The sequence below is a fragment of the Peromyscus californicus genome, unplaced genomic scaffold (genome assembly GCF_007827085.1).
Source record: "Peromyscus californicus insignis strain IS unplaced genomic scaffold, ASM782708v3 Scaffold_18__1_contigs__length_77618521, whole genome shotgun sequence".
Taxonomy (NCBI): domain Eukaryota; kingdom Metazoa; phylum Chordata; class Mammalia; order Rodentia; family Cricetidae; genus Peromyscus; species Peromyscus californicus.
This window is the reverse complement of record NW_026294480.1, coordinates 59,937,180-59,964,113: the sequence shown is the minus strand read 5'-3', so window position 1 is coordinate 59,964,113 and position 26,934 is coordinate 59,937,180. Positions and strand designations below refer to the sequence as shown.

The following is a 26,934-nucleotide window of genomic DNA, read 5'->3' as shown; positions in this document are numbered from 1 at the left end:
TCTGTCAAGTTCTTTCATGCTGAGCTGTCTTTCTGTCTGTTTAGTTCCCTCTCTCCCTCCCTCCCATCTGCTTCTCCCAAACTGGATGCATACTTAACGTAAACATTTAAGCAGAATAATAAAATTGGAGTGACTGGTAAGACATGGAATAATGTAAATTTACCAAATTGCAAACAAACAAACAAAAAAGAATAAATGTGAAAAGCTGCCTGGCTCCAGGAGCACTCCGCATTCAAGTCTAAGATAGGAGACTTCTTATGTCAGACGGGTGGGGTGTAGAGGGAGAGGCTGCAAGAGGATGTTAATACAAGCTAAGTGGACAGTGGGTGTTGAGGAACAGCGAAGCTGCTTCCGACTCTTAGCTGTGAGAGAAGCGTCTTGGGAAGAAGGTAGAGTGGAGAGCGTCACTCCAGTCCCAAAGTGATGGCTCCGTCATAGCTTGTTTTTAGGTGTTTGCTTCCATGTGAGGTAAGGCCAAAGCAGAGTTCTGTGAAAAGGAGTGGGTCCACATACACTCGGACGGATGCAGCCAAGCACTTGGATCTAAAGCTGAGGTCAGGATGCAGGCATGTCAGACAGGAGAGCAGGCGTGTCCCTCTCCTACCTACCCAGGGTGCTGCAGCGCCGCTAGCCAGCCGCTCGCCAGCCGTCACATCCTTTCTGGCTGAGTCTGAACAAGTCTTCAGCGCCCTTGAGTATCTGTTAAAAATCAACCTTCATTGATTTCACATCCTGGAAATTCAACAGGAATGCCTTGTGCACCCTGGGGATTTTTTTTTTCATGTAGGCCTCTGCTAGAGGATGTGTTACTGTCTGTCCTTTGACAGACTGGGGATATTTAAAAATCCTTATTAAAATCCAAGTTGTGTCCTTACCATTTTAGTAGGACAGCTGGGGAGATAGTTCATTGGGTAAAGTGTGGGCACCGATGAACCTGAGTTCGATCCCTAGACCTACGTAAAAAAAGCTGGTGTCACTTAGGTTCTGATCCTGGCATTCAGGCTGTGGAGATGGGTGGCCAGGCGACCTAGCTTATTTGTCAAGTCAGTAAAAGAACCTGTCTCCAAAAAAACGAGGGAGCCAGCTCCCGCCAGTGACATCAGGGTCGTCCCTTGGCCTCGGCCTACGCTTACACACAGACACAGACTAAAAACTTCACGTGAAAGGCAGAAATCATACACCTTTGTGAGAGTGAAGGTCTACCCCGGACCTCGAGAGACCAGTTCCCACATTCACATGGAGAGAGACGTGCAGCCGAGAGGCATGTTTGGAGCACACGGCCCGTCTAGCTTGTGCTTTAGCTGTCCTGCTGGAAGCAGTTAGGTTGTGGTCAGTGCCTTCAAAGCCACGGAAGTCCACCCTTGATGGGTAACTGTGCTGATGTGGACTTAATAAAACTGTGGAAGGACACAGATCTGTTGCTTTTTCATCTTTTGGGGGGGGGGCCTGACACCCAGCTCCCAGATAAATCATACATGGAAGCTTATATACTTATGAACGCCCGGCCTTAGCTTGGCTTGTTTCTTGCCAGCTTTCCTTATCTTAAATTATCTCCATCTACCTTTTGCCTCTGGGCTTTTCCCATTCTCTTACTCTTACTCTGTGGCTTGCTGGTTGTGTAGCTGGGTGGCTAGTCCCTGACGTCCTCTCCTTCTCTGGCTTCTCTTCCTCTTTTTCTCTCCTCCCAGATTTCTCCTTCTATATATTCTCTCTGCCTGCCAGCCCCGCCTATCCTTTCTCCTGCCTTGCTATTGGCCGTTCAGTTCTTTATTAGACCATCAAGTGTTTTAGAAAAGCACAGTAACACAGCTTTACAGAGTTAAAACAAATGCAACATAAACAAAAGTAACACACCTTAAACTAATAGTCTACTACACAGATTTAGTTGTTCAAAAGTATTTTCTAAAGTTTCTCACAAAAACATGGGCTGCTGTCATCCTTAGGTTCAGCCTTCAAGTTCAAGTTTGTGAGTTGTGATGGTGAAGGCACTGTGTGACTGTCACTGGTTCTGTGGTCAGTTTGGCCAAGTATTTGAGGAACCAGTTCTGTTTCTACAGTTCTCCTATTGGTCATATCATTTAATATTTATGATTCTTATAACCGAATATACCCTGTGCCTATGTCCTCCACAGTGATAGTTTATATTAAATGGATAGGGAACCTGAAATTTTCTCTCCAAACTCTAATACCTCATTGATGTGAAAAACACAAAGTAGGTCCTCATCACTTTAATTGCCAAGGGAAGGGTTGAAATTATCCTTCATTTTATTTATTTATTTCTGTGTGTGTGCGTGTGCACGCATATGTGTGCATGACAGCATGCGTGTGGAGGTCTGAGGACACTTGCAGGAGTCAGTTCTCTCCTTCCACCGTGTGGAACTCAGGGATCGAACTCAGGCCGTCAGGTTGGGTGGCAGACACCTTTCCGCACTGAGCCATCTCGCCAGCCCTGAAATTAGTTTTTGTGAATACATATTTTCTATTTCACAGTAAGTAATAAACATGTTGGATTTCTTTGCTATAACTATAGATGAAAATCATATGACAAGTTATCTTACGGTCAATATACTAACTATATTTAGCACCTTGACCTTGGATCATGGAAGAAATAGTTCATCTACAATGAATTGAATCATTATATAAGTTGAATAAGGCTCTTAATTATCATTGTGGAGAAAATTCATGGGAAGGGAAAGAGCTGGGCCCATTTTTCACCATTTTAAGAATAAAAAGGAGTATATTTAAGAATATAGCTAAGATCCCAGGAAAGTTTATTTCTTTTTAATAGCTATATTGGGGTGTAATTCACACACCACGCAGTTCACCCAATTAAGGAATTTAATTTAGTGATTTTTAAACAAGTTGAGAGATTGTGTCATTATCACCACAATCCAGTTGTAGGACTTTTTTTTTTTTATCACTCACAAGAGAAACCAAATTCCACGAGCAGTCACCCCAGCTTCCCCGCAACTCCCAGCCCTGGGCCATCACTAACTAACTACCTTCTCCTTTGTGTTGACTGACTTATTCTGAGCAAGTCTTCGAGTTTAATCATGATAAAGCTTGCTTTCATACTTCAGCAAAACGTGGCACGTTTGTGGAACAGCTATTGCAGACTGCCCTCTCTCCTGTGCATCAGTCCCTGTCGTGGGAGGGGTATCTGCTAGAGAAACAGCGACAGGCCGTTCAGCTCAGTGAGCAGCGTGTCTCTAAATAGCAGGTGAGGTGCTGTATGTGGAACGGTCTAGATAGAACGATCTACTTTGACGTGGAGCTGGGAAGCGATCAGAGAGAGCTTGTACTTGGAAAGGTTTGTGTCTTCCCACCAGTGGGTGTCAGCATTTGACTAAATATAACTCCTGCTGAGGCCTCGTCCATAAATAACCGCAGACGTCAGTCTCCCAACTGCAGTAACAACAAATGACATGATCTTAATCCTGTTTTTATTATCTTATAAGTAAAACCTCGTAACAAATCGCATTACCAGTGTATTGTCTTTTCTCTTAGCTTTAAAGGATTAACATCTTACTGCCTACTGAACTTGAACTCTGATTCCTCAAAACCCATTTCCAGGGAATCATCCCCTCACAAAGAGTTGGCAGGATAACATCGAGCTCTGAAAGACTCGAGTGAGAAAGGGCTTGGATTTCTATGCAGCACATTTTAATGGTGTCGACGAACAAATATAGAGATGTTAAGAAATGTAGCTCTGATTAGCCTTGTCATTTGATTAGCCTCGTCACGGGCAATCAATTGCCTCAGGCAATTAAATGCTGGAACGTTTGTTCGCTTCACAAGCTCTCTGCCATGCCCACTGTTTGCTCTCCCATTCTTCCTGTAGGGTACCTCCTAGGCAGTGAAGACTATTACACCCACGAGGTCTGCGCGCTGATTGAGCCCTTGAACGTTACCCGGTGTGCTCTCGATTTCCGAGACGGTGAAGAACCCGCGACAGAGTATAAAAATATTTATTCAACAAACATATTTAGCAAAAGGGCTACAACCCTTATAGCTAACCACCCACCAGAGAAGGTAAGGCTTCCTTCTTCAATATTATCGAAATTCTGTTACTTCTACAGGGATTTTTTTTTTTTAACTTTAGAGCACATTCCAGTTAGCCAGAAAGGGAAGGTTGTTAAAAGTGAAGAATCTGGATCTTCCCTCTTAAAGATTTGATGGATCAGGTTTGGGAGAAATCCATACAGCATACAGGAACCCCTAAGAGACGATTCTCACAAGAGAGTATCCTGGGCTGCAGGTGGGGGAATGCTGTCCTTCAGGATTTCAATGCAAACCTGCTTACTCTTTTGTTTTGTTTTCTGAGACAGGGTTTCTCTGTGTAGCCCTGGCTATCCTGGAACTCACTCTGTAGTCCAGGCTGGCCTTGAACTCACAGAGATCTGCCTGCCTCTGCCTCTTGAGTTACTGGCATTAAAGGTGTGCACCACCACTGCCTGGCTTTGCTTACTCTTAGGATGCTCTGTGTGCATGCACTATAAAGTGGGTAACAAAACCAGGCTTCTGGTTCCAAGTGTCTGTGTGCAAGGCAAGGCGTCATTCTAGAGAACTGTTAGGAATTCAGGGGTCAGAGAAAGTCCTCTCATCTTACCCTTTTCTCTTCAGGATTATTTTGGTTACTCTCAACCATTTGCATTCCCATGTTAATTTTAGAATCGGTTGACCAATTTTTACCAAGAAAACAAAAGGTTTATTTGATGTTCATTGATCAACTTAAAGGAAATGGCCATCTTAAATACTGAGTTTTTAAAATTCGTATGCCTGGTATATTGGTTTTCACAGAACGAACCATAAGGAAGCTGTTGGGTATGTCATGTGCAGACTTAGCTGCAGGTAAAAAAAGAGTTGTGAATAGCCTTAAACCCACCCGGATTGTCTGGATTTAGCATCTAAGGGCTTTTGAAGTGGAGCCGATATTTATGTTGTCAGATATGGGGCTCAAAGAGTGTCCTTGTGAGTTGTATTAGTACACTCACAAGAAATGTCCTTCAGTGGGAGCCCGCCTAACATGGAGGATTCCAGAATGTGCAGGTCCGTCCTTCCACACTTTGTCACTTTGACAGTGCCTGGAGGTACTCAGCATAGGTCTTGATGAGGGCTCTGGCTTGCATACCTGTTCAGACTTAGTGACCCGCTAATGACTCCCTGTCTGTATGAAATCTTCCAGCTTCTGTCTTAGTCAGCATGAGGAATCTTCCCAGGTGACTGGTCTCAGCTTTGCCTCACTTTGGATTGTTTTTTTTTTTTTTTTTTTTTTTTTTTGGTTTTTCGAGACAGGGTTTCTCTGCGTAGCTTTGCGCCTTTCCTGGATCTCGCGCTGTAGACCAGGCTGGCCTCGAACTCACAGAGATCCGCCTGCCTCTGCCTCCCGAGTGCTGGGATTAAAGGGGATTGTTTTTTTTTAAGAGTGGAACCTAATCTTTATTTACAAGACACTGCAGGGTATGGAATCCCACACAGAAGTAAGACACTCAGAGGACAGTTCCATATAGTATGTACAGTTCACAACCATTCAGGTATAATTTCTTTGTAAAAGTGCTACAATTAACAAACCACATGTAAAAAGAGTCCTTAGTAGAGAAACAGTAAGACAAATTTATGAGGAACACAACATGTAGCTAACAACTTTGTGCCTCAGCTGGACGTAAGAAGTTAAGGGTCCCGGGAGCCCCATCCTGAGCTTGGAAGGCAAAGCTTCAGAGGTCATTTCTGGCACCGCGTTTGATCTTCCTCTTCCTCCACTGAGAAGTGCTTCTCAATCAAGCTTAACGAGGCCTCGTCTACAGACTCATTTTCATGGCTCCACACTCTTCAGTCATTATACTGAGTCTCCGTCTCACCCCGTTTCTCGGCAACCTGAAAGATACTAGAAATGGCATCGAGAAGAACCAGAATGATTTTGGTATCCTTTGCACTCAAGAGGTTCACCGAAGGTTCTATTACACCGCAATGAACAAGATACACAATGTCCCACCACGGGGGTGGTTGGCTGCAGCCCACACAGCTCCCTTCTGTGTCTTCTGCCTTAGAGGGGACACCAGCAAGAAACGGGGGGAAGCCATGACTCACAACCTGCTGTATCTGGTCCTGGCGTCCAGCTGTGATGTTTGACATCGTCCACGTGGCCTCCTTCTGAATGTTGGTTTTGGGGTTTGTGAGCAGGCTGGGAAAGACTGCAAGTGCTCCTGCGTCTGTCACAGTCTGAGTCTGCTCATCTGCTCCAGTGACAGTATTCCCCATGGCTCTTAGTGCAGGAGTCACAGTTGACAGTTCAATAGCTCCTAGGAGCTTCACAAGTTGAGCACAACTCCCGTCTTCACAGCCGTTTCAATGCGCTCACGTGGACCATCGGTCAGGTAGGAAATAGCCCCACAGGGACCTGCTGATACTTCTGGAGCATTGTGATGCAGGAGACAACTCAAGTGGGAAGAATCTGCTCAGCAGCATCTGAGGGGGGTGCAGAGGTTTGGAAGTGTCCAGGTAAGATTACGTAAGTAACCACATGCCAAGAAAGATGGGTCAGGAGTTGTAAGAATTGCCAACAGTGGATCAACTGCACCATATTTGATAACTAAGTCTTGGAAAACCGAACCGTCACCTGCAATGTTTCCAAGAGCCCATACAGCCTGCTCGCTGATGTGAGCATGGGGAGATGCCAAGAGAGAAAGGAATGCTGGGATAGCACCTCCATCCACCGCAGCCTTGGTCTGTTCAGATGTTCCAGAAGCAGTGTTAGCAAGCGCCCATGCAGATTCAAACTGAATGGGACGACCATCCATTTTGCCCAAGAAGGACACAAATTTTGGGATCAAACCAGCCCAGATGATGTCGTCTGTAGGAGGCCGTTTCTCCCTAGAAAGCAGTTTCTGAGCAGCTTGAGAAACTTGGAGCTGGCTTTCCAAGTTGTTGCTGTTTATTCCTTCAACAGTGTCCTCCACAGACCAGTGTACAGTGCCCTGATTAGGGCGGGTTTCCTGCGTGGAGAAGTAGCATCATCAGGAAGTGAGCTGAGCTGATGTGTCTCCTCTTCAGCATCTGCTGCTCATCTTTCGCCGCTTTCCTCGGTTCCACATGAACTTCTATTCAGCAGTGCTGCATTTCAGTACTGTCTTTTCCCGTGTTCTTGAATCTGTTGAGCCGGGCAGCCGGTGCATTAGCGTTCTCCTTGGTGGACATGGTTGCAGAAATAACAGCGGGCTCAGGGTTCCACGAAAGGCAGTGCGGGGCTCTCAGACTGCGGGTCGGCGGCCCTCGAAATGTCCACTGCGCTTCAGCCCTCAGACTTGGTCTCACTTTGCATTTTTAAGAGCTCCATGCTGACATCTTGAGACAACCGTGCCTGCCGTGAAACATGAAGAAAGGGAAATGTTCTCTCAAATGTTTAGAGACATGTACAAAACAGTATCTTCTCCCAGTGCCCTCACAACATCAGGCGGCTAAGAGGAAGCAGCTGCGGAGAAGCAGTTCTTTGCGGGTGGGCGGCTGAGTTGGGCTGGTGGAGAAAACGCCGGAACTGGGGACACTAATAGACCTCAAGAGCTCACATGCTAAGGGAGGGGTGCTGTCAACATGGCACTGCCCACAGACAGCATTACAAAGTCAGCAGATGGGAGATGGATGTTTCCTGCCCGTCGTGTCTTAGATACTCTGAAGCAGTCGACGTCCTTCCCAGTGTCCCCAGGCACAGGCATGAGTGAGGAGATAATAGTCAGCAGCAACCCGACCATTTTCACAAGGCAGCTCACACACGTCTTCCAGCTTCAGTTCTCAAGACGGGGATACATCTCACCGACTTCAAGAGCTGATCTTTGTAACATCTTTACCCCAGGGTTGAGCCTGATTCCGTGCTAGGCTGTCGGGCGCCATGTATAGGTCGTAACATGGCACTTGTAAGATGGAAGTCACTAAAGGAATTTGCATGAAGTGTCCACAAGTCAACTAAAAATGTACCTGCTTATAAGGGGCAGCCGAGGGAGAAAATCGATAGAGCTGTTGTGTAGCAGCTGAGTTGCTGATGCTGGCTTTGGGGACACTTCTAATGGCTTTACATGTGCCAGGAAGGGACGTCCTTTCTCCTTGATGGCAGGGTGACTCTCACAGTGGTAACATTCATAAAAAAAGTAATATATTCATAACATGACTTTCTGTTGAAAATAGCACAGTAGCACTTTGAAGAACTAAAAAAAGAAGAAAGAAAAAGATCTAAAAGATCTGAAAGATCTCTAAGATCTCTGCATCTCATCTACTAGAAGCTTCCTAAAGAAAACAAAACAAGAACTCCTATGGAGACTCTCTCTTTGCCCTGGCACAAGCTGGGGAGAAATGTCTTAATTTGGATGTCAGAGACAGAAGGGACCCGAGTACCAGTATGACCTGTATGGATGGAGGGGAAAGTGTGTGTGTGGAGGAGCAGAGGCAGAGCAAAATGGTATTTAGAAGTGTTGGTATAGAGTTTAGGAGTAGGAATTTGAAATATTTTTCATGGATATATGTATAAGATTTAATTTTAACATTTAATTTGGAATATCTGGACTCCAAATAAACTTTTGGGTGTCTATTTGAGCTCCCTGTATGGACGGTCTTCCCGCTTATCATGCGTCTGCATCCCCCTAACTGATTGGCACACACTCTATCAAAGGGATGTATGTATCATTTAAAACAATTTTACAACAATAAACAAATGAAGCGAGGCCCCTCCCATCTGCCTTTTTGCCTCCTTCATTTATGATTTAAATACTCAAATACTCTAACAGAAGAATGTGCTCATTCTTGGATTGAAGTCAGTGATTGTCTCTTGGAGGGTTTTCAGCTCACTGGAGAATTCTGTAAGGCGCAGTGCAGGGGATATCTGTAGAGTGGCCCCCTAAGGAGAAGAGGTTGGCTAGGAATACCACAGATGCTGAATGCTATGAGTTGATATAAGAAAAAAAAATCACAGAACTTGTGGACCATACTTCTTACTTCCAGGAATTAAATTGGCCTTACATTTATTTGGCTCAACATCAAAGACTAACAAAACACTGTGTTTCCTCAAAAATGTGTTCAAAAGCCCTGTAAACTTCTCTTTATTTTTACCTAACGTATCAGTGCATGTCGCCATCATAATAGTGAGGTTGCCAGGAGAAAACACCTCATCAACTAATGGTACGAGCGCATACCATCTAACCTTTTGAAGCCTTGGTTAATTCATCCATACAATGGATATCACACGCTGGTTTGGGGTGTCAAATGACATAGCCAGATAGTCATCAGACTGCTGATATTATTGTTTACCTGGGTCAGAGCCTTCCGTCCTGTCCCGTTCTCGAACTTTGACCTTTATGTTGGTTTTGGGTCTTTTGTCATCTTTTGAACATGTTTACTGGGGCATAATCTGTATAGCATAAAATTCACCCACTTAAAGTAGTATACAATTAACTAGGAAACTTCAGAGGTGTTTGGTCATCATCACAGCCTGCTTTCAAAATATTTCATCACTCAAGAGAAATTTCCACCCGCTAGTCATGCCGCATCATTCCTGTCCCAGAATTCTCTATAGCCACAGACAGCCACTCACCTACTTTCTGTCTCCATAGACTTACCTCTTCAGAATATTCAAATCAATGCAGTCAGTAATGCAAGGTATTTTCCTCTGATTGGCTCTTTTCATGTTTTCAAAGCCCAACTGTGTTATCCCGGATAGTTTCGTTGGTATATACCATGACTAAGAATATTCTGAATTTTATTTATCCACTCATCAATTTATAGACATTTGAGTTTTCCTACTTCTTGGCCATCATGAATAATGTTGCAGTGAGCCTCTGTATCCATTTTACATGGACATGCGCTTTCATGGTTTTCTAGAAATAGGAAGGCCAGGGTATGTAACACTAAAATCTTCACACTGCTTTTTCAATGTCTACATACTCTACATTCCTACTAAGAGCAGTTGAGGATTCCAGTTTCTCCATAGCCTCACCAACATTATGTTTCCTATTTTAAACATTCTAAGCATCCTAATGGGTATGAAACAGTGTCTCACTGCTATTTTTGTTTAGCAGTCCTCTGGTTATGAAAATTTGTTACATCTTTGGAGAAATGCCTATTTAAATTCTCTGTGCTTAACTAACTTGCCTTTTATTGTTGAATTATTTATATATTCTGGATGTAATCACATATATGACTCAAAGATACTTTTGGTGCCCTCTGTAGGTTGTCTTGAAGTTATTGATATGAACTGATAAATCTTAACTGTCTCATGTTTTGCATTTAAAGCCTCCATCCCTTTGAACTGATGCCTCCAAACTCTCTTTCCAGCCGCTGTTCCTCTACCTGGCTCTCCAGTCTGTCCACGATCCCCTTCAGGTTCCCGAGGAATACATGAAGCCATATGACTTCATCCAAGATAAGCACAGACGGATTTATGCAGGGATGGTGTCCCTCATGGATGAGGCAGTGGGAAACGTCACCGCAGCCTTGAAAAGCCACGGGCTCTGGAACAACACGGTGTTCATCTTCTCCACAGGTCAGTCTGCCGGTAGGCCGTCCGTCTCTAGGATGTGACATTCAATAGGTGCAATAAAGACAGATTGGAGCAGCTGGCATTTCCTTATGAAAACAAATCCTAACTGCAATAGTGGAACCACAGTCGCAATTCGAATAAGGAAACGGAATTACATATCTTTCCTCCTTTTGTTTGTATTTCAAAATACACTGGGTGTGTACTTGAAGAGCAGCACTCACTGACTGACTGAGTTAGCAGGTTCCACACATCCACAGGGCATCAGGATGGCAGGTCCCCAGAGTGCCTTGCCAGCCCAGCCATCTTCTCTGACTACCACTGTTGCTAACTGAAGGTCCCCGTGTCTGGGCAGAGATGGGCTGTGACACTGTAAGACAGATTAGAAAAGGAGCCGATTAAGCTTCAGCTAGAGTTTCCAAGTATAAGGTATTTTTGTATTAAAATAGTTTCCTGACAATAAAAGTCACGCATTCATTGCAGGGAAAGTAAGCAGAGAAAAGGGGGAAAGAGAAGTAGAATCTCAGCCCCCAGGATGTCTAAGACGGTTTTCATGGAGTCCGGGACTTTGAGTAGAAATCTCTTGTGGTCGTGATTCCTTTCCTCCACCAGAAACGGTTTTCTTGAATTTCACTCCAACGGGACTTGGCAGAGATCTTTGCTTGTTCCTTGTCCTGAACACTCAGGCAGCGTGTTCTTTTCTCATATTGCTGATTTTGGGGATTGCTAGACATCCAACCGCCCCTCTTCCCCACTTTGCAGAACGTCCGATATTTGCTTACTTGATCAGTCTTCTGACGGTCTTAGTTTCTTGTTCTGATTTCTTTACATTTCTTTTACTGTTTGGAAAATTTGCTTATCAGTCTTTCCTAAACTTGGCATTGAATTGATCTCAATCACTGCTGTATAGGACAATTTTAAGAGCCTCATGTGTTAAGTTTAACCCCCACAGTAATTCACTCCCTGAGGACCGTTCCCCCGTCTTGCAGCTGTGAGAACTAGACCCAGAGAAGTTAATACTTAGCCCCCGGTTACACAGCCACATCTGGGCATGTCTGGCTCTCCGCTTCAGGCTCTGTGGCATTTTCTGGCCTCACAGATGGCAATCTTTGTTTACCTGAGACAAGATCTGGTTACCATATAGCCACGCTGGCCTGAATTCTCAGTCCTCCTGCCTCAGCCTCTTTGGTGCTGGGATTGTGTGTGATCGTGAGTTGATCACGTCCCTGGTGAGTTGTTAGTGCTTGTGTTCTCTTCCAACTGCTGACACTGCAGAGCAGCTTCCATGATGGGCTGCAGTGGTGAGCAGCTCAGGCTCCAGGCAGGGCACTGTGGGTCGGTAGTGTCTGCGTGAGCAGCTGGTGTCGTAAAGCAGCCACAGCTTTAGTGCCATCGAAAGACTATAATTTTCCAAGTGTTCCCTGTACTGATGAGGGTTGAATGTAAGATCATTTTTTTCACACACAAAAAAAAAAAGGAAGAAAAGAAGGAAGACATGATCCTTTACAGGGTCTCTTATAATCTGGGAGTCAACCTCAGTTTACTTCATTTAAAAAACCCTTGTATAGCATTTTTGATCAGTCTGGTGTTGAAGGCCTATGGAGTCTCTAGAAACACTTTTGAAAGGAGACCAGGATGCTTAACACCGATTTAGCAATTATTCCTTGGAAATCACCTCATAACTGCAAAAATTGGAGCCTGTAAGTTAAAAAACTCAAGCCTTTGTTGCAGAGATCATGACTACACAGTTTCTGGACAGTGATTTCCTGAGTATGGATTAATATGTTACTCATGAGCTAAAGAGGGCTCAGCAGCGAAGATGTTCACTCTGGAAACTTAAATATCTCAAAGTGACTCTCATACGAGTAGAGAGATTGGCGTTGAGGATGTCTGGGAAGAGATGGGATAAATTTTTTTTTTGTGATATACGAGAATGAAAAAATATTTGAAAATCAATGTTTTGTGTCACAGTTTCAGATATGTGTGTGTATTTTAAAATAGAGTTCATCATTTTATAAACATCTGAACATTTTATTCAATTTAGCAAAAATAATATTTGAAGCTTTACTTTGAAAAACTGCACCTTATAATAGGGCTGTCATATCCCAATATGATGGTGTCTTAACAGATGTATTAATCCTAGGTCATCTTTGCTTTGTTTGGGGGCCCAATGCTTATGCCTATGAATTTTAATAATGCTCCTAAATTTGATTCAGTGGAGTTTTAGTTAGGATTTTCACATCAATTCACAAGCAAGAGTGGGGTTGGTTTCCTTCTTCCCTGGCAGGCTTTGCTGTCTTGGTTGAATTCATGTGATACAGTGATTAGGATGTTTTCCCCATCTCTCTCTCTGATCTGGAGTGATAGGCGGTCCCTGGAGCCTTCTTTGGAGGCATTTTAAAAGTTATCTCCATAGTTTAAATTTTTTCCTTCCTTATGTCTAGATGTGAGTCTTGAAATGTTTTCAAGTTAGTTTTGCCCGAGATAACAGTGACTGCCTTGACTGTTCCTCCAGATGATTCTCCATCCCGGGAAGTTTTCTCGGCCTGTGTCTGAGCTTGCTGATTTAGGTCGGCTTGATTTGCTGGTGGGGGTTAGGATGGGGGGGGGGACACAAACTTTAATAGGTTGAATTGCTGGCCAGCTTCTTTTCTTATCCCTTTTTGGCTTTCTGTACGTCCGTCCGTCCGTCGGTCCCCCCTTCTCCCTCGCTCCAGTGTTTCTGTGTCCCACCCCCACCCCCTCAGTCCCCCTCGCTCCCCTGTCACTGGCTGGAGAGTTCTGCCGTCCGTGTCCGCGGTGCAGATTATTGTGACTGTATTTTTGATATCTTCGCAGTCCTTCCTTCCTTTGCTCGGTCTGTGCCCTTCTCCACGGAGTTTCCCGGTTAGAGTGACCGCTGTGTCAAGTCCTGACCGCGCATGCGCTCAGGCTCCTGCCTCCCCCCTCCCCCCCCCCAGTGTTCACCTCCACTTACCCTGCACTTGCTCATGGTGTAAGCAGGACAGCTCAAGGTTCCTTTGTGAGCTAGTTCCTGTTCCATTTTAAAGAAGGAACCCCAACTTCAGGAAGCTGAGAGATGAGTCACATGTCGAGAGAGAGAGAGAGAGAGAGAGAGAGAGAGAGAGAGAGAGAGAGAGAGAGAGGCAGAATTCAAATTCAGGTCTAGTGGAGTCAACATCTGATTAGCAATCACTTGCCCTTCTAGCTCATCTCCTTGTCTTTGACCTCCCTCTCGGCTTTCTGAGTGACTGTTCCCAAAAGCCAGCCTCTCCCCAAGTCTTTCTGAGGAGAACTTTAAAATCTTCATTTTATGCCGACTCACCGCCGGCTTTCTCCGAGTGTAAGTGGTGTAGAGTCCATGTGCACAGCACACGTGGCCGTCTCTCTGTCCCCTGGCTAATTCTGTCCCACATCTGTGGTTGGGGTCAGGTTGATAGACACAGCGCACTGAGTTCCCAGGCCTTCAGGAGCGAAGTGCATTCCACCCTGCAGAAGTCATTCGAGTAGTTATGTTTCCTTCCCTTCTGGCCATGGGTTCTTTGACCAGCCCAGGTCACCTTGACCTGACTCCCTCAACTCCATCCTGTTAATGTTTTACTTTTGGAAATTGCCCGGAGACCCTTCCTTCCTCCCGTCCCATCTTCTAGCAGTGATGAGACCTCTCAACTATGTATAGAAGGGGAAAGAGGTAATAATTCTTTGGTTGTGTACAAAATAACACTCCTAGGCTTTCTCCTGCCTCCATTCAGGTAGGTGGCATGGCTCGTGTCCAAAGACCAGGTAGCTCAGGTTAGACCTGTTTTCCTCAGCCCAGCATCTCTGGCCTTAAACTTTGTGAAACTGTTTCAAGATTCTAGCATTAGAAACTGTTTCCCATTGTCGTATCCTGAGTCACGATTAGTTCCCATCTTCCTCTGTTTGTTTTTGGCTAGATATTGGCTAAAAGGAGCGGTGCTGGCCGCAGGAGCGGTGCTGGCCGCAGGAGCGGTGCTGGCCGCAGTCAAAAGGACAAGATTTTAGCCCGGACTCCCGTCACCACGGCTCGTCCTTCTAGTTGCTAAACTTGGGGAGTGGGAGCCAGTCAGTTCTTGATCAGCTATATCAGTGGCTCTCAACCTTCCTAACGCTGCGACCCTTTAATACAGTTCCTCATGTTGTGGTGACCCCCCAACCATCCAATTATTTTCTTGCTGCTTTATAACTGTAATGTTGCTGCTGTTATGAATCGTAATGTAAATGTCTGTGTTCTCCGATGGTCGTTGGGGGAGGGGAGTTGTAGCCCACAGGTTGGGAACCACTGAGCTAGACCCGGAGTCCCTGCAGAAGAAACAGTGGTATCTTGTCCGTGTCTACACCAGCTCTTTCCAGCATAGCTCATCTCACGGAGTTCCACTGAGGCTCTGACTCTAACGAGAAGTAATTTGCATTTCTTTCTCCAGAGGGTTTTCTGTGACTCTGGACACATTATTTCCTGAAGTTGCATTTAGTAATGAGCACGGCAGTGTGGTTATGCCCCAGGAGAGAGGGCCTGCACTGAAGCCGTGTGGTTCACCTTTCCCGATTCTCTGGCTCCGTAGCGCTCCTCTTCCTTGTAAGTGCTTGTGTTTGTGCGTCCAGACTGGTGAGCGTTGACTGTGTTAGTGGAGAGAGAGCACGAAATGCACCAGCTTCCTGGTATCCAGCCTGTGCTCCATGGCAGAGAGAGGCAGGCTCTAGGTTAGGCTGCCCCAGGCTGCTAGCTTTCTTTTTAAAGTTCCCTTTATAATCTGCGAGCTCCACAGGGTGTCTCCTCCTCTGTCACACTCTTCTGAGTGTCTGAGGTGACCTTTCTCAGTGCATGGTCTTAAGACCTTCACGGCACTGTTGTTATCCCCGAGTTCCTGAGGTGTTAGCTGCACAACACTGTGCAGCTACTAAATGCCACTGAGCACAGCACTTTAAAGTAGCTAACTTTATGTCATGTGACTTTCACTTCAATTTAAAAAATGTTACTGCCTTTTTATTTATGTGTGTATGTGTGTGTGTGCACACGCGCGCGCATTCCACAACTTATGTGTGCAAGTCAGAGAACAACTTGAAGGTGTCAGTTCTCTCCCTACATTGTAGGTTCTGGGGATTGAACTCAGGATGTCAGGTTTGGCAGCAATCACCTTTTACCTACTGAGCCCTCTCACTGGCCCTCACCTCGATTTTTAAGGTTCATTTTCTTGTGCTTTCCCACAAATGTACTGACTCTAAACCCCGAGATTAGGGGCTTTGGAATTTGTAACACTTCACACAATTATTTTGTAAGTAGAATTTGAGAACCTCTGAACTGGAGGTAACTCTCTCAGATCCTAGGAATTTACCTTGCTAGGAATGGATGTAGTGTATACACACAGACATATCCTCCACCCTAGGAGAAATATGTACTCTGATCACATGCTACCAGAGAAGGATTAGAGATCGCTGTGTAAAAAGAAACGAGACAGGGAATATTTGCTAATAGTTGCATTAATCATATGTGTATATGTGTATCTGCCAGAAACCAACTGAGCGTGGCATTCAGCTTCTCCCAGGTACCTTTCAGTTGAAGAAGTGGGGGCTGGAGAGATGGCTCAGTGGTCAGAGCATTGGCTGCTCTTCAGAGGACGGAGGGTCTACTCCCAGGACCCCCATGGCAGCTCACAGCCATGGGTAACTCCAGGTCCAAAGGATCTGATGCCCTCTTCTGGTTCTGAGGGCAGTGTACTCACATGGTGCAAACATGCATTCAGGCAAAAGTCCATATACATGAGATAAAAAGAAACAAATGTATTTTAAAGAGAAAGAAAATGTACTCATTTCTAGGTTCTTCGTTAAAGCTAAGGAGGACAAGCTTAAAATTATTCTTCATGCCGCTACTGATATGAATTAGAATTGATTGATGAATGTCATTCTGTTATGGACTTGGTTAGGACTCCCCCCACCCCTGTGTTAGGAATTAAATCACAGAGTTTTACCACTGGCCACAGCTCCATCTCGTGCTATTCTTTCTGTGTCTGGGATTAATTTTACCACAAGCAAATACTGCTTGTCTTGTTGCTCATGTTACCATTGTGTTTTTACGTAACAGCGACCCTTTTATCCTTCTGTGATAGCGCATCATCAGAGTTCGAGTCCAGCTTTCCTGCTAGTGAGTTTTGTTGATTCTGGCTCAGTGTCCCGGTCTTTTCAATGGCCATTTATTCATTTACTCAGCCTCTGCTAGCACTGGGGAGATGATGGTACATGTTTAGCAGGATCAGATCTCCCTGTCAACTCGGTGTGTGTGGAGGCACACTAAAGCAGGCAGGGTTTTTAGGAGGCTCTGACAAGAAAGAAGGATGAAAGGACAAAAATGGGGGGTTGTGGATGGAGCTGCAAGAGGGGATTTAAGAACTAGGAGAATTTGGGCCAAGAACTCCTGCTCTGAGCATTTTTATCCCTAGCAATGATAGATTGCTATCCTGTGGTCTTCAGTGTGGGGGCAGTCTTGAGAGAGATTGGGGTGCATTTGCAGAGAGCTGCAAAGGGTGCAGACTCTGACCAGAATGCATGTGTAATCTACGTGGCAGGAGGTTCACAGACCACGGATTCGTCGTGCGCTTGGGCTGTAGACTGGGGGAACTGGGAATGTGTGAAGCAGGCTTGGCTGCTGCTCTGGTTACAGTGAGGTTGCCGTCCACTGAGCCAGCCCTGCACAGTGCAGAGGGGTCCTATCCATGATGTCAGTGTCACCCTAAGACCACCAGAACCCGTTCAGAGTAAGTTATTGTAGAATATAAAGTTTTAGCACTTATCACTTGAGCGGTCACAAAATTACGTGTAATTGATTATTTCCAACCGAGAGTGAAAAGAATCGTAACTAATTCCCCTAACTCCAAAGTCCCCCTTTGCATTTTATGAGAATTCTCTTCAAAATAGGTAGCTAGCAATAGAGGGCTGCTGCCTTGCTTTAAGGATGCTTGTGCAGTTGGCAGACTTGTGGAATATTGTAGAAACCTGTGTTGGGAGCAAGCCACCTGACTGCCAGCCGAGAGGCCTGGCTGGGCGCTCCAGACCTTTGAGAGCATGGCTGACAGAGCTGAGAACTATTTAATGAGTAAAGCGGGTTGCACATCACGCCAGCGCTCACCTGGCAGTGGCATATGCCTTTAACACACGTCTGTCAAAGAGGAAAGTAACCGTCCGTGGATTCAAACTGAGACTAGGTTGACCTGTCCTTAAGCAGCTAGTGATCATGTCACCCCTGGAGACTTCGCATATTAATGTCTGCACGAAGACCATGTTGGGTCACTTGAAACTTTTATTCATAAGGGGTGTTAATTTACTGATAACTTCACCGAGTGAAAATAATAACCAGTGTGCTTGAGGGCTCTAGACCAGTCTTGTTTTTAGTGTCTCTGTGACGGGCTTCTGAGTGCTCAGTCCACGTCTAAGGAAAGGACACCTCTCAATCCCTATGTTTCTAGACTGTCATTGTTTTATTATATTACTTAATAGGTGCAGGAATATCATATTGCTGGTATTTTGAATTTTCAGCAGGTGAAACATGCAGCAATCAACATTTTCACACTTCGGTGAGCATATAGCATCGTGGCCTTTCTCTGAGTTTATAATTAATGGGTGGTCATATTGAACTGAGCATGTTTATTGACTAAATTGCAGGAAGCTTTCCAATCATTTGGAGTTATTTTCTCCTTTTCCCTTTGTGTTCCGTTTTAAAGGTCATGTTGAAGATGGCTCCCTTTCTCACTCCTCTCAGAACTTCCTGGAGCTCAAGTTCCCTCTGAGGCAAGGGGGTGTTTCACTGCACAAGCTTTATGGGAGGTTGAATCAGGATGAGGGTGGATTATATATAGAGAGAAAAGCACCTCGAAATCACAGGTGTAAGGGGGAGGGGCTGAAGTAAAGCCAACAGCCACAAGCTACTCCTTGCCTGTTTACAGGAGTCTAGTCTGTTCACATCTGCTCTCTCCTCCAGCAGCCTCAGGTGTTTCAAGTATCAAACCTATCAAGCGGGCTAATCGTTAACATACCTGTCAACCCCACAAAGAAATGTCATCGAATGTGTTACTTGGACAAGGCCATCTTGTCCAAACATAACTGCAGGGTTATTCCGATGTCAGGATTCTGTGGACTAGGGAGGAACGCAGTAAGATGAGGAGCTAGTTGGAGAAGGTGCTGGTGAACCGCAGCCTCGAGGAACCCCTGGGATGAGAGGATGGCAGCTGGAGCTAAGTCTGTGTTTGCCTGCCTGCCAGCCCGGGACCCCAGCCCACGGGTGTGTTCCCTCCGTTCAGAGTGTCTTCCTTTCTCAGCTAAACCTTTCTGAAAGCACACTGGTTGACGCTCCCCAGAGGTGGGATTCCAGATCCCGTCAGGCTGAGAATGGAAACGTCACAACTCCATTCCTTGTCAGCTCCGCCATGTCACTTTAAATCATAGCATTCTGCCAGTCCTCTGAAGTCTCATTTTCACCTTATCCTCCATAGAAGGAGGCATGTGCTGACCTCGGTGATTGCATGTACAGAAAAGTTCTGAGTTCTGCTTTCAAGGGCTCCCACTCTTACCCATGTCAGACAAGCCATCAGACCCAACCTGCTGGTAGTCTACGACTTCTTAATTGAAAATTTATTTTATGTGTATGGCTCTTTTGCCTGCCTGAGTGTCTTGCACCATACCTATTGCCTACAAGCCAGATTAGGGCATGTGATCCCTGGGAACTGAAATCATAGATGGTAATAATGTGCCATGTGAGTGCGGGGAACTGAACCAGGGTTCTCTGGAAAAGCAGCCAATGATCTTAACCACTGAGCCGTTTCTTAAGCCTCCAGTAGTAGAAGATGGTTTACAACCAAGTTCTAAATCGTGTGACCCCGACAGTGTTAGTATGTGCTATAGAAAACTTGGTTTTAAACTGAGAAGGAAAAATGCCAGTGGGAATAGTCTGGGGTCAATTCACAGAAAGATGGGACCTGGAAGAATGTCTAGATGTGAGAGGCAGAGGAGGGTAAAGAAAGGGGTCAGCTCTAGAGGTCTCGTAGAGACGGTAACCGGGATGACCAAAATTAACAGCCAATATAGCGAGGTGAGCCTCACTGTAGCACAGCGTCACAGACTGCGCATGTGTCAGACAATCAGGAGGTGCTGCCAGTGTCTCTCGTTCCTGGAGCAGGTACTTTATAATCTGCAGAGTCATGCAGCACTTCCTAAGTGGAAGGTGGAACCCGGTCCAGGTTGTTTGACAAGCCTCTATGTCGGTGGGCTATGATAGGAAGGAGCAGGCAAGTAGGCTCAGTGCATAGGAGCTAAACAAGGCATGCCTGGATGGATGGATGGCTGGGCTTCTAGAAATTTAGAGCTGGGGAAGGTTCTAGGGGAGTTCCAGTCCACCCTGATTATTGAAAAAACAGACCTAGGCAGGCTGAGCGATGCATGTTGAAATAGACATTTGGCTCCATCTTTACTCCCAACCCTAGGCTCTTACCTCCCTGCACTGTAGGGTTCGTCCATGTGGTAATGACGCAGAGATCATGGGATAATGACGCAGAGATTTTAATGTCGGTCGTGGGTAGTAGAGTGCAGCTTCAGTCACTTGGAAATGGATGCGCTCTGAGAACAGGCCTTGCCGAACTCGAGCCGAAACCAAGAACTATGTGACGGCTCCTCGGCTTTTGGCCAAAATGTCTTTGTAACCTGTAGGTAGCCACCTTTAAGAACTGGGTGAGGACTGGCATTCAAAAAAACAAAAACAAAACAAACATGCATTTACCTTTGGCTTGAAAACAGCAGAATCTCATCACTCTTTCAAACTTCTACTCTACCTGCCAATCAGTGGTAAAACGGAAAAGCTGGTTGTTCTCCGCCAACCTTCCTTACCCCCCTCCCCTCCCCCTTTCCTCCCCCTCCCCCCTCCAGTTTTCATCTCCTAATGGAAATGCCCATGAGCAGTGTAGAGCCCAGTGTGAGCAGCCAGAGGAAGAAAGGGCTAAACACCCTGGAGATACTCGTTTATGAGTCTGCAGAAAGTGGATGGGTCGCAGGTGCCCCGGGTCTGGAATCTTTAAGCAGAGACATTAATAGTAGGTAAAGGGCACACATTTAAGTCTCGAGGGGGGAACAGGAACTGGCATTTGAATGACAAAAAGCCTCATATTATTTACCTTCATCTCCTCCACAATATAAAAATGGAAATGTATTTCCTCTATAGTTTTGTTGTTGTTGCTGCTGCTGTTATTTTATTTAGTTTTTTAAGGAAGAAAACTGAGAAAAGCCTCATATTATTTACCTTCATCTCCTCCACAATATAAAAATGGAAATGTATTTCCTCTATAGTTTTGTTGTTGTTGCTGCTGCTGTTATTTTATTTAGTTTTTTAAGGAAGAAAACTGAGATCGGCTAAATTTTAGCTACTGAAGTACCCAAACGGCTGTTTTTTCCCCCATTTGACTCTGTGCATGTGTGGGATTCTCCCTGAGGGCAGTGGTAGGTGCTGTGTATGTCTATATCATAAAGCATTTGCTCCGGAGACAAGAGAGTTCCGGGGCTAGCTAGTGGCGGATGTGTCCTGGATTCCTCTCCTCCGTGGGGTTTGCAGAGGCCACCGTGGCTGTCTAACGAGCTCTGAGACTGCTGAGAAAAGTCCACAGTCCCCTTCCTCCCGCAGATTATCAGCTGCCTCTTCTCTGAGGAGAGGGCCTGGGAACCGGTGCTGAGGCTCTTGGCTGGGGGCTGCCCTGCTGTGCTTGGCTTTGCCCATCCTCTGCTTTCAGAAGCATCAGATCCCCCCACCAGGCCTAAAACAATAACAGGAATGCATCTGAAGGGATCCCCAGTTACTTCTCTTGCTGACTTTGGCAGTTGGGTTGGAGCAGCAACAAAATGCTGAACATAAAAATTCTGCCTCCCAGGCTTTTGTTCCCTTCTACAGAGCAACCCTAACCTCGAAGGACTCTTTTCTCATGTTTTCTTAACGAGAAAATGTTTCAGGGATTATTGGCACTGCAGATTTATTCTTTCCCGGTGGTTTTCACTCTTAAGCAACTGTAATCTCTGTGATCTTGTTTGTAGTTTTGTTTGAGCATGGGCACTCGGGGCTGGAGAGATGGCTCAGTGGTCAATAGCACTGGCTGCTCTTCTAAAGGACTCAGGTTCAGTTCTCAGCACCTACGTGATGACTCACGACTGTCCACTAACTCCAGGTCCAGGAGATCCAGTGCCCTCTTCTGACCGTCTCAGGCACCAGGCATGCACATGGTGCACAGGCAAAACACACACATAAATCAATCTAAAACAATAATGAAAAGGAAAACATTTTAAAGCAGAATTTCCTTCCTTGCTCGCTTCCTTCTTCCTTCCCTCCCTATCCATAAAGCACTTCCTACCTTATTTATGTAGGATTTTTTTTTTTTAAAGAATTGTTTCTAAAATTTAACAAACCTTGAAAGTAATGTCAGTGCTGTGGAACTTGCCAGACACCTTCAGTCTCTATCTGTTGTCAGTTCAGCCTATGATCTTATCACATATTCAGACACACATGCGATCTGTGAAATCATAAATGAAGTGGGATGTGGGGAGTGGAGCACCACGTTTCTGAGATTGGTGGTGGCCATGTGATGTCATTTTAAAATTTCATGTTGGTTTCACTTTATGTTCAAAGGTCTTTTTTAAGTCCAGAGGTGATGGAGTAGGCTGGATGGTGGGGTCCAGCCCCCAAAGTGCTCTGTATGCACAGTATGTGTAGTACACATCACATCTCTGTGTCCTTGAAGGGAGTGGCCTGATTGGTTTCTGTTTAGGGTGTCATCAGGCTGTTACTAGGGGAGGTTACCCTTTTGGTAATAAGAATTTGTAGTCAACAGGCATGGCTCTGTAATTTTAATTTAGACAAGGAACTGGTTCTGAGATCTGTCATTAAGTGAGCTATGGTCTCTTAGCTTATCTGAAACAAGGGTAGTCTGAGGCATAAGCATTGCTCGTGTCCTCAGTAATGAACCTTTTCTGTGTCTGAGGCTATGAACTTGTCTCCAAAAAGATCTAAAAGGAATGTGAATGGGCACACAAAATATGTTTCCCTTATTGTTAGCATAGTGCTTCCTAAAGAACTCAGGAATGTTGGGCAGTATACTTGAAATTTCCAGGACAAGAGGCAGGTGGGAATGATGAGGTTTGGGAAAGAGACTGGCCATGAGGCTGGCTTACCAGGAGGAGATGGGATCTAAATTAAACTCTTCTCACAATCACTAAGATATAGGGAGGCCAAGGAAAAGGAGGAGAAGACATTTGGGGCATGGCTTTGTGCACACGCAGGGCCACAGGAAGAGGGAAGCAAAGTGGTTTTGGCATGGTGACTGAGTCAGTCCATCTTTTCAGCAGCACTCTACTCCGCAGAGGATAGGACATGTCTCCCAGGGCTCTGCATCTTGTTTAAATGCATAAGGAGGAAAAGTAATAGGTTAACAGTTGAGTCGTTTTCAACATTTTTATGTTAAAACCACAGGTACATCATGGAAGAGAATGCAATTTTATAAAAATGTAAGAACTCAGATTTCTACTCTTTCCTTCCTTCCTTCCCCCCCCCCCACCTCCACCTCCTCTCAGATAGGTTTTACTTTGCAGCCTTGGAGAGAGGAGAGAGGAGATTTCTGAACAGGGATGCTCTGACCTTGAGAGCACTTTCAAACTGTATTGGTGCTAATGATTAAGATCTGAAAGAAATAGCCGGGCGGTGCACACCTTTAATCCCAGCACTTGGGAGGCAGAGGCACGTTGATCTCTGTGAGTTCAAGGCCAGCCTGGTCTACAGAGCGAGATCCAGGAAAGGCGCAAAGCTACACAGAGAAACCCTGTCTCGAAAAATCAAAAAAAAAAAAAAAAATGTGAAAGAAAGCATGTTATGAAGCAAGGGAATTGAAGAACATTAGTCTAGTACTCCATATTTGTGCTGTATCAGTTCACTTTTCATAGTTGTGACTACAGCATCTGGAAAAATGATGCAGTGGAGGACAGATTTATTTGGGCAGTTTCAGAGCTGTAGTGAGTTGTAGCGGGGAAAACACAGTGGAGTGGTTCATGGTGATAGAAGTGTGTAGCTGATGCTGGCCCCATCACATCAATGGGAAGCAGAGACTCAGACACGAGGCAGAGGCAGATGCCACCTTCAGAGGCCGGCCTCCATCAGCAGACTGCTGCAAGCCAGGCCTCACCTCCTGAAGGCTCCACAGCTTCCCCATATAATGCTACCAGCTACAGACCAAGTATTCAATACATGAGCATATTGGGAACATTTCAGAGTCAATACCATGTACCTCTTATACACTGCAACATTTTTTTCCTCTGGGGTGTATTAAAAATAACTATTTCTCTTTTGTAAATAAAAATAACAATTGTAGTGAGGTTATTGAAAACCCCAAGGGACCAGTGGCAGAAATGGTTTGAAATTTTAAGTGGCTTTCTATTCTAGCTATTATATTCATGGATGTCTTAGTTCAGGTTTCTATTGGTGTGATAAAACACCACGACCAAGACAACTTATAAAAGAAAAAATTGAACTATTAAAAAAAAACAAACATTTTACTAAAGTAAAAAAAAGGGGGAACTAGGGACTCATCATTCCTCTCCACATTCTATTCTTTCCCTTGTTTTATATATTTTAAATTTTTTATCTGCTGGAGTTTATCGGTGGATTCTGCTGGAGTATCCACTGCAGATAAGCACTGGAGGGCTCCTGTTGCAAATCACCCTCTGGAGCGATGGAAGGATCTTTCTACTAGCACTTGGAGGAGACCCAATCTAGTGTTGGTGTGGGCCCGGGGTTCTGTTTATGTCTTTCCTCAGGACAATGAGGTTCCTCTTTGGATTCCTGAGCACTGAATGTGCCCTGTGGCTGCTGCTGAGGCCCAACATGACAGACCTATTGGGTCTTTATGAAAAACTCTACCCTTCTGATGCCAATGGGGATTAAGAGCCCAATATGGCCAGCTTTGGCAAGCATTAATGTAAGCCTAGGAACTGTAGCCACGAGGTTGGATTCTCCAGAAGAGCTGCCAGCTTAAGTCGTGCTGAGATCAAGAAAAATGGGCCTTGGCGATTCATGTTACTGGAGTTGTATCCATGCCAGTGAATGTCCACACACTCCAGACGAGAATTTGACATTGCTGCTGCCGTTGTTGCTGTTATAGCAATGGCGGCCACCACTGCTACTGTTTCTGGGGTTACCATTTCATAATTGCTTACTACAGCTAGCACAGTGGAGACCCTGGCAGCAAAAGTAGCTACCACAGTTAGTTAATCTTTCATTCTATTGGGCATGATAAATTTAATTCAATAGTTATATACATTTCGATTGGCTTTAAAAATTATAAATTTATAAACTCAAGTTCCATTTGCCTTTAGGATACCATCTTACAAGGACTCCAATTTGCAGTAAGGCTTGTTAAGGAAGGGAATGGCTCAGTTGCCTTTAGCCTACTGGCTGTGGGTGGGATAGGACCCTCTGTTGGTCTTCTCTGTGTTGAACACACAGATTGCAAGCCCAGTGCTACTTTGAGATCTTTGCCAGCAGTTAACTCTGCAGCTCACACACAGTTGAGCCTGTATGATAATGAGTATTCAAAGACGGGTAATTCCTGGGGGGCGCTCACCAACCTAAGACAGAGCGCCTGTGTGGCCTGGGCAGGCGTCTCCATGATGGATAAGGTGACCTGCTGACGTCCCACGCAACCTAAGTCAGAAGCTCATTTATTAGTAAAAGGGGGACCTGTAGGGCCCTGGCCCCTGTTTTGGGTAACTGTTGCCTTGCTTGCTGACCTTGACCTTGATAATCCTCCCTATGCTAATTCCCTGCTGGGTTTCACCCTCCTGAATGCTTAAGGGAAGTTCCTTGTCTGTGTATCCTGCATAATGGGGGGTTAACAGCTTAGATGCAAGATTGTAAAACATCAGTAGCGAACCTCTGCCCTCCAGGGTTCTCCCATTGTGCTGTAAGCCTGTATTTAAGACCTCTTCCCTCCTTCAATAAACAGCATTTGGCCTTTAATAAAAAAATGATAATAATCTAGCAGCTTTGTCCTCAGGATTTTTCTTGGGCACTCTGACCATTAACAGTTAATGATACACTGCTTGGGACATGGCAAAATGCCCAGAGTAGCTTGAAGATTTTGTTTTGGTCTAGTGTCATTGAAGCAACCAAAGGTACCAGCATGAGTTCAGGCAGCCATATGCCTCTAGATTCTTAAAAATTGAGTTATGCGGTTAATGAGTAAGAACGATAACTATTTATTCATGATGTCAAAACTTGAGGGGAAATGATTGGAAATGATAACTCTGTTCTGTCATAGTTTATTAACAGTTACTGAAAGATGAGCAAAAGGAAGTGAAACATACGTCCCAAAACAAAAATGATATGAAGTATGTTTTGGAAAATCATGAATGTATCCCTGCTTATTAAATTCTGTATAAATAAAGAAACACTCTGGCTGCTAGCAGTCAGGCTACAAGATTCTCCCAACCAAAAAAAAAAAAAAAGAAAGAAAGAAAGCGTTTAATTATGCTTACGGTTTAGAGGGTTAGAGTCCGTGATGGTGGAGCAAAGGCATGATGGCAAGAGTAGCTGAGAGCTCACATCTTAATCTGCAAGCAGGAGGCAGAGATGGAGGAGGGAGAGGAGAGGAGAAAGAGTGGGATGGGGAAGGAATATGCTTAGAATAGCAGGAATGCTTTGAAACCTCAAAGCCTGCCTCTAACAAAGCCACACTCCTAGTCTTTCCCAAACAGTTCCACCAACTGGGTCCAAGTATCCACACATAGGAAGTGTGTTGATAGGGGTGGCCATTCTCATTCAAATGTACAATAGTCTGGCATGGCTGTGTAAGAACTGAAGTGTCTTTTGTTCTCAATACAGCGTGCTATTCTGAAAACTAAAAAGATAAGGATCACTTCTAGATGGGTTTATTTTCTGTAAGTTCGGCTTTTTTTTTTTTTGGTTTTTCGAGACAGGGTTTCTCTGTGTAGCTTTGCACCTTTCCTGGAACTCACTTGGTAGCCCAGGCTGGCCTCGAACTCACAGAGATCTGCCTGGCTCTGCCTCCTGAGTGCTGCGATTAAAGGCATGCGCCACCACTGCCAGCTTCTGCACTGGCTATTTAGCAAGTATAGACATTTAGAAAATACCTAAAAATTGAAAGAGGTAAATAATTTGTTGGTCTTGGTCAACACCCCCAACAGAATAAAAACCAAACAATTGTCATCCCCACTGCCTTTTCCAGAGGACAAGCCCCCAAAGCCATGGGACTTCCCTTATGTCCTTCTTACTGCTCTGTCAGCTCACATGCTGGAAGAGTTTAGTCACCTGTTTTGCTGCATATAGTTGAGAAGCGATAGCATTTATTTTCTCTGAGCTAATGTAGCTACTT

General features: G+C 45.0%; 1 protein-coding gene and 1 pseudogene across 1 annotated transcript in view; one reads left to right on the top strand and one right to left on the bottom strand.

Moving 5' to 3' along the window:
* Positions 1–26,934, top strand: part of Arsb (arylsulfatase B) — a 170,335-nt gene that overhangs the window by 18,409 nt on the left and 124,992 nt on the right. Inside the window, exons 3-4 of the mRNA XM_052743557.1 lie at positions 3,842–4,032; positions 10,315–10,522. Of these exons, the coding sequence (XP_052599517.1) occupies positions 3,842–4,032; positions 10,315–10,522 (399 nt within the window). The remainder of the gene's footprint in view (positions 1–3,841; positions 4,033–10,314; positions 10,523–26,934) is intronic.
* Positions 5,279–8,274, bottom strand: LOC128113691 (importin subunit alpha-1-like; annotated as a pseudogene).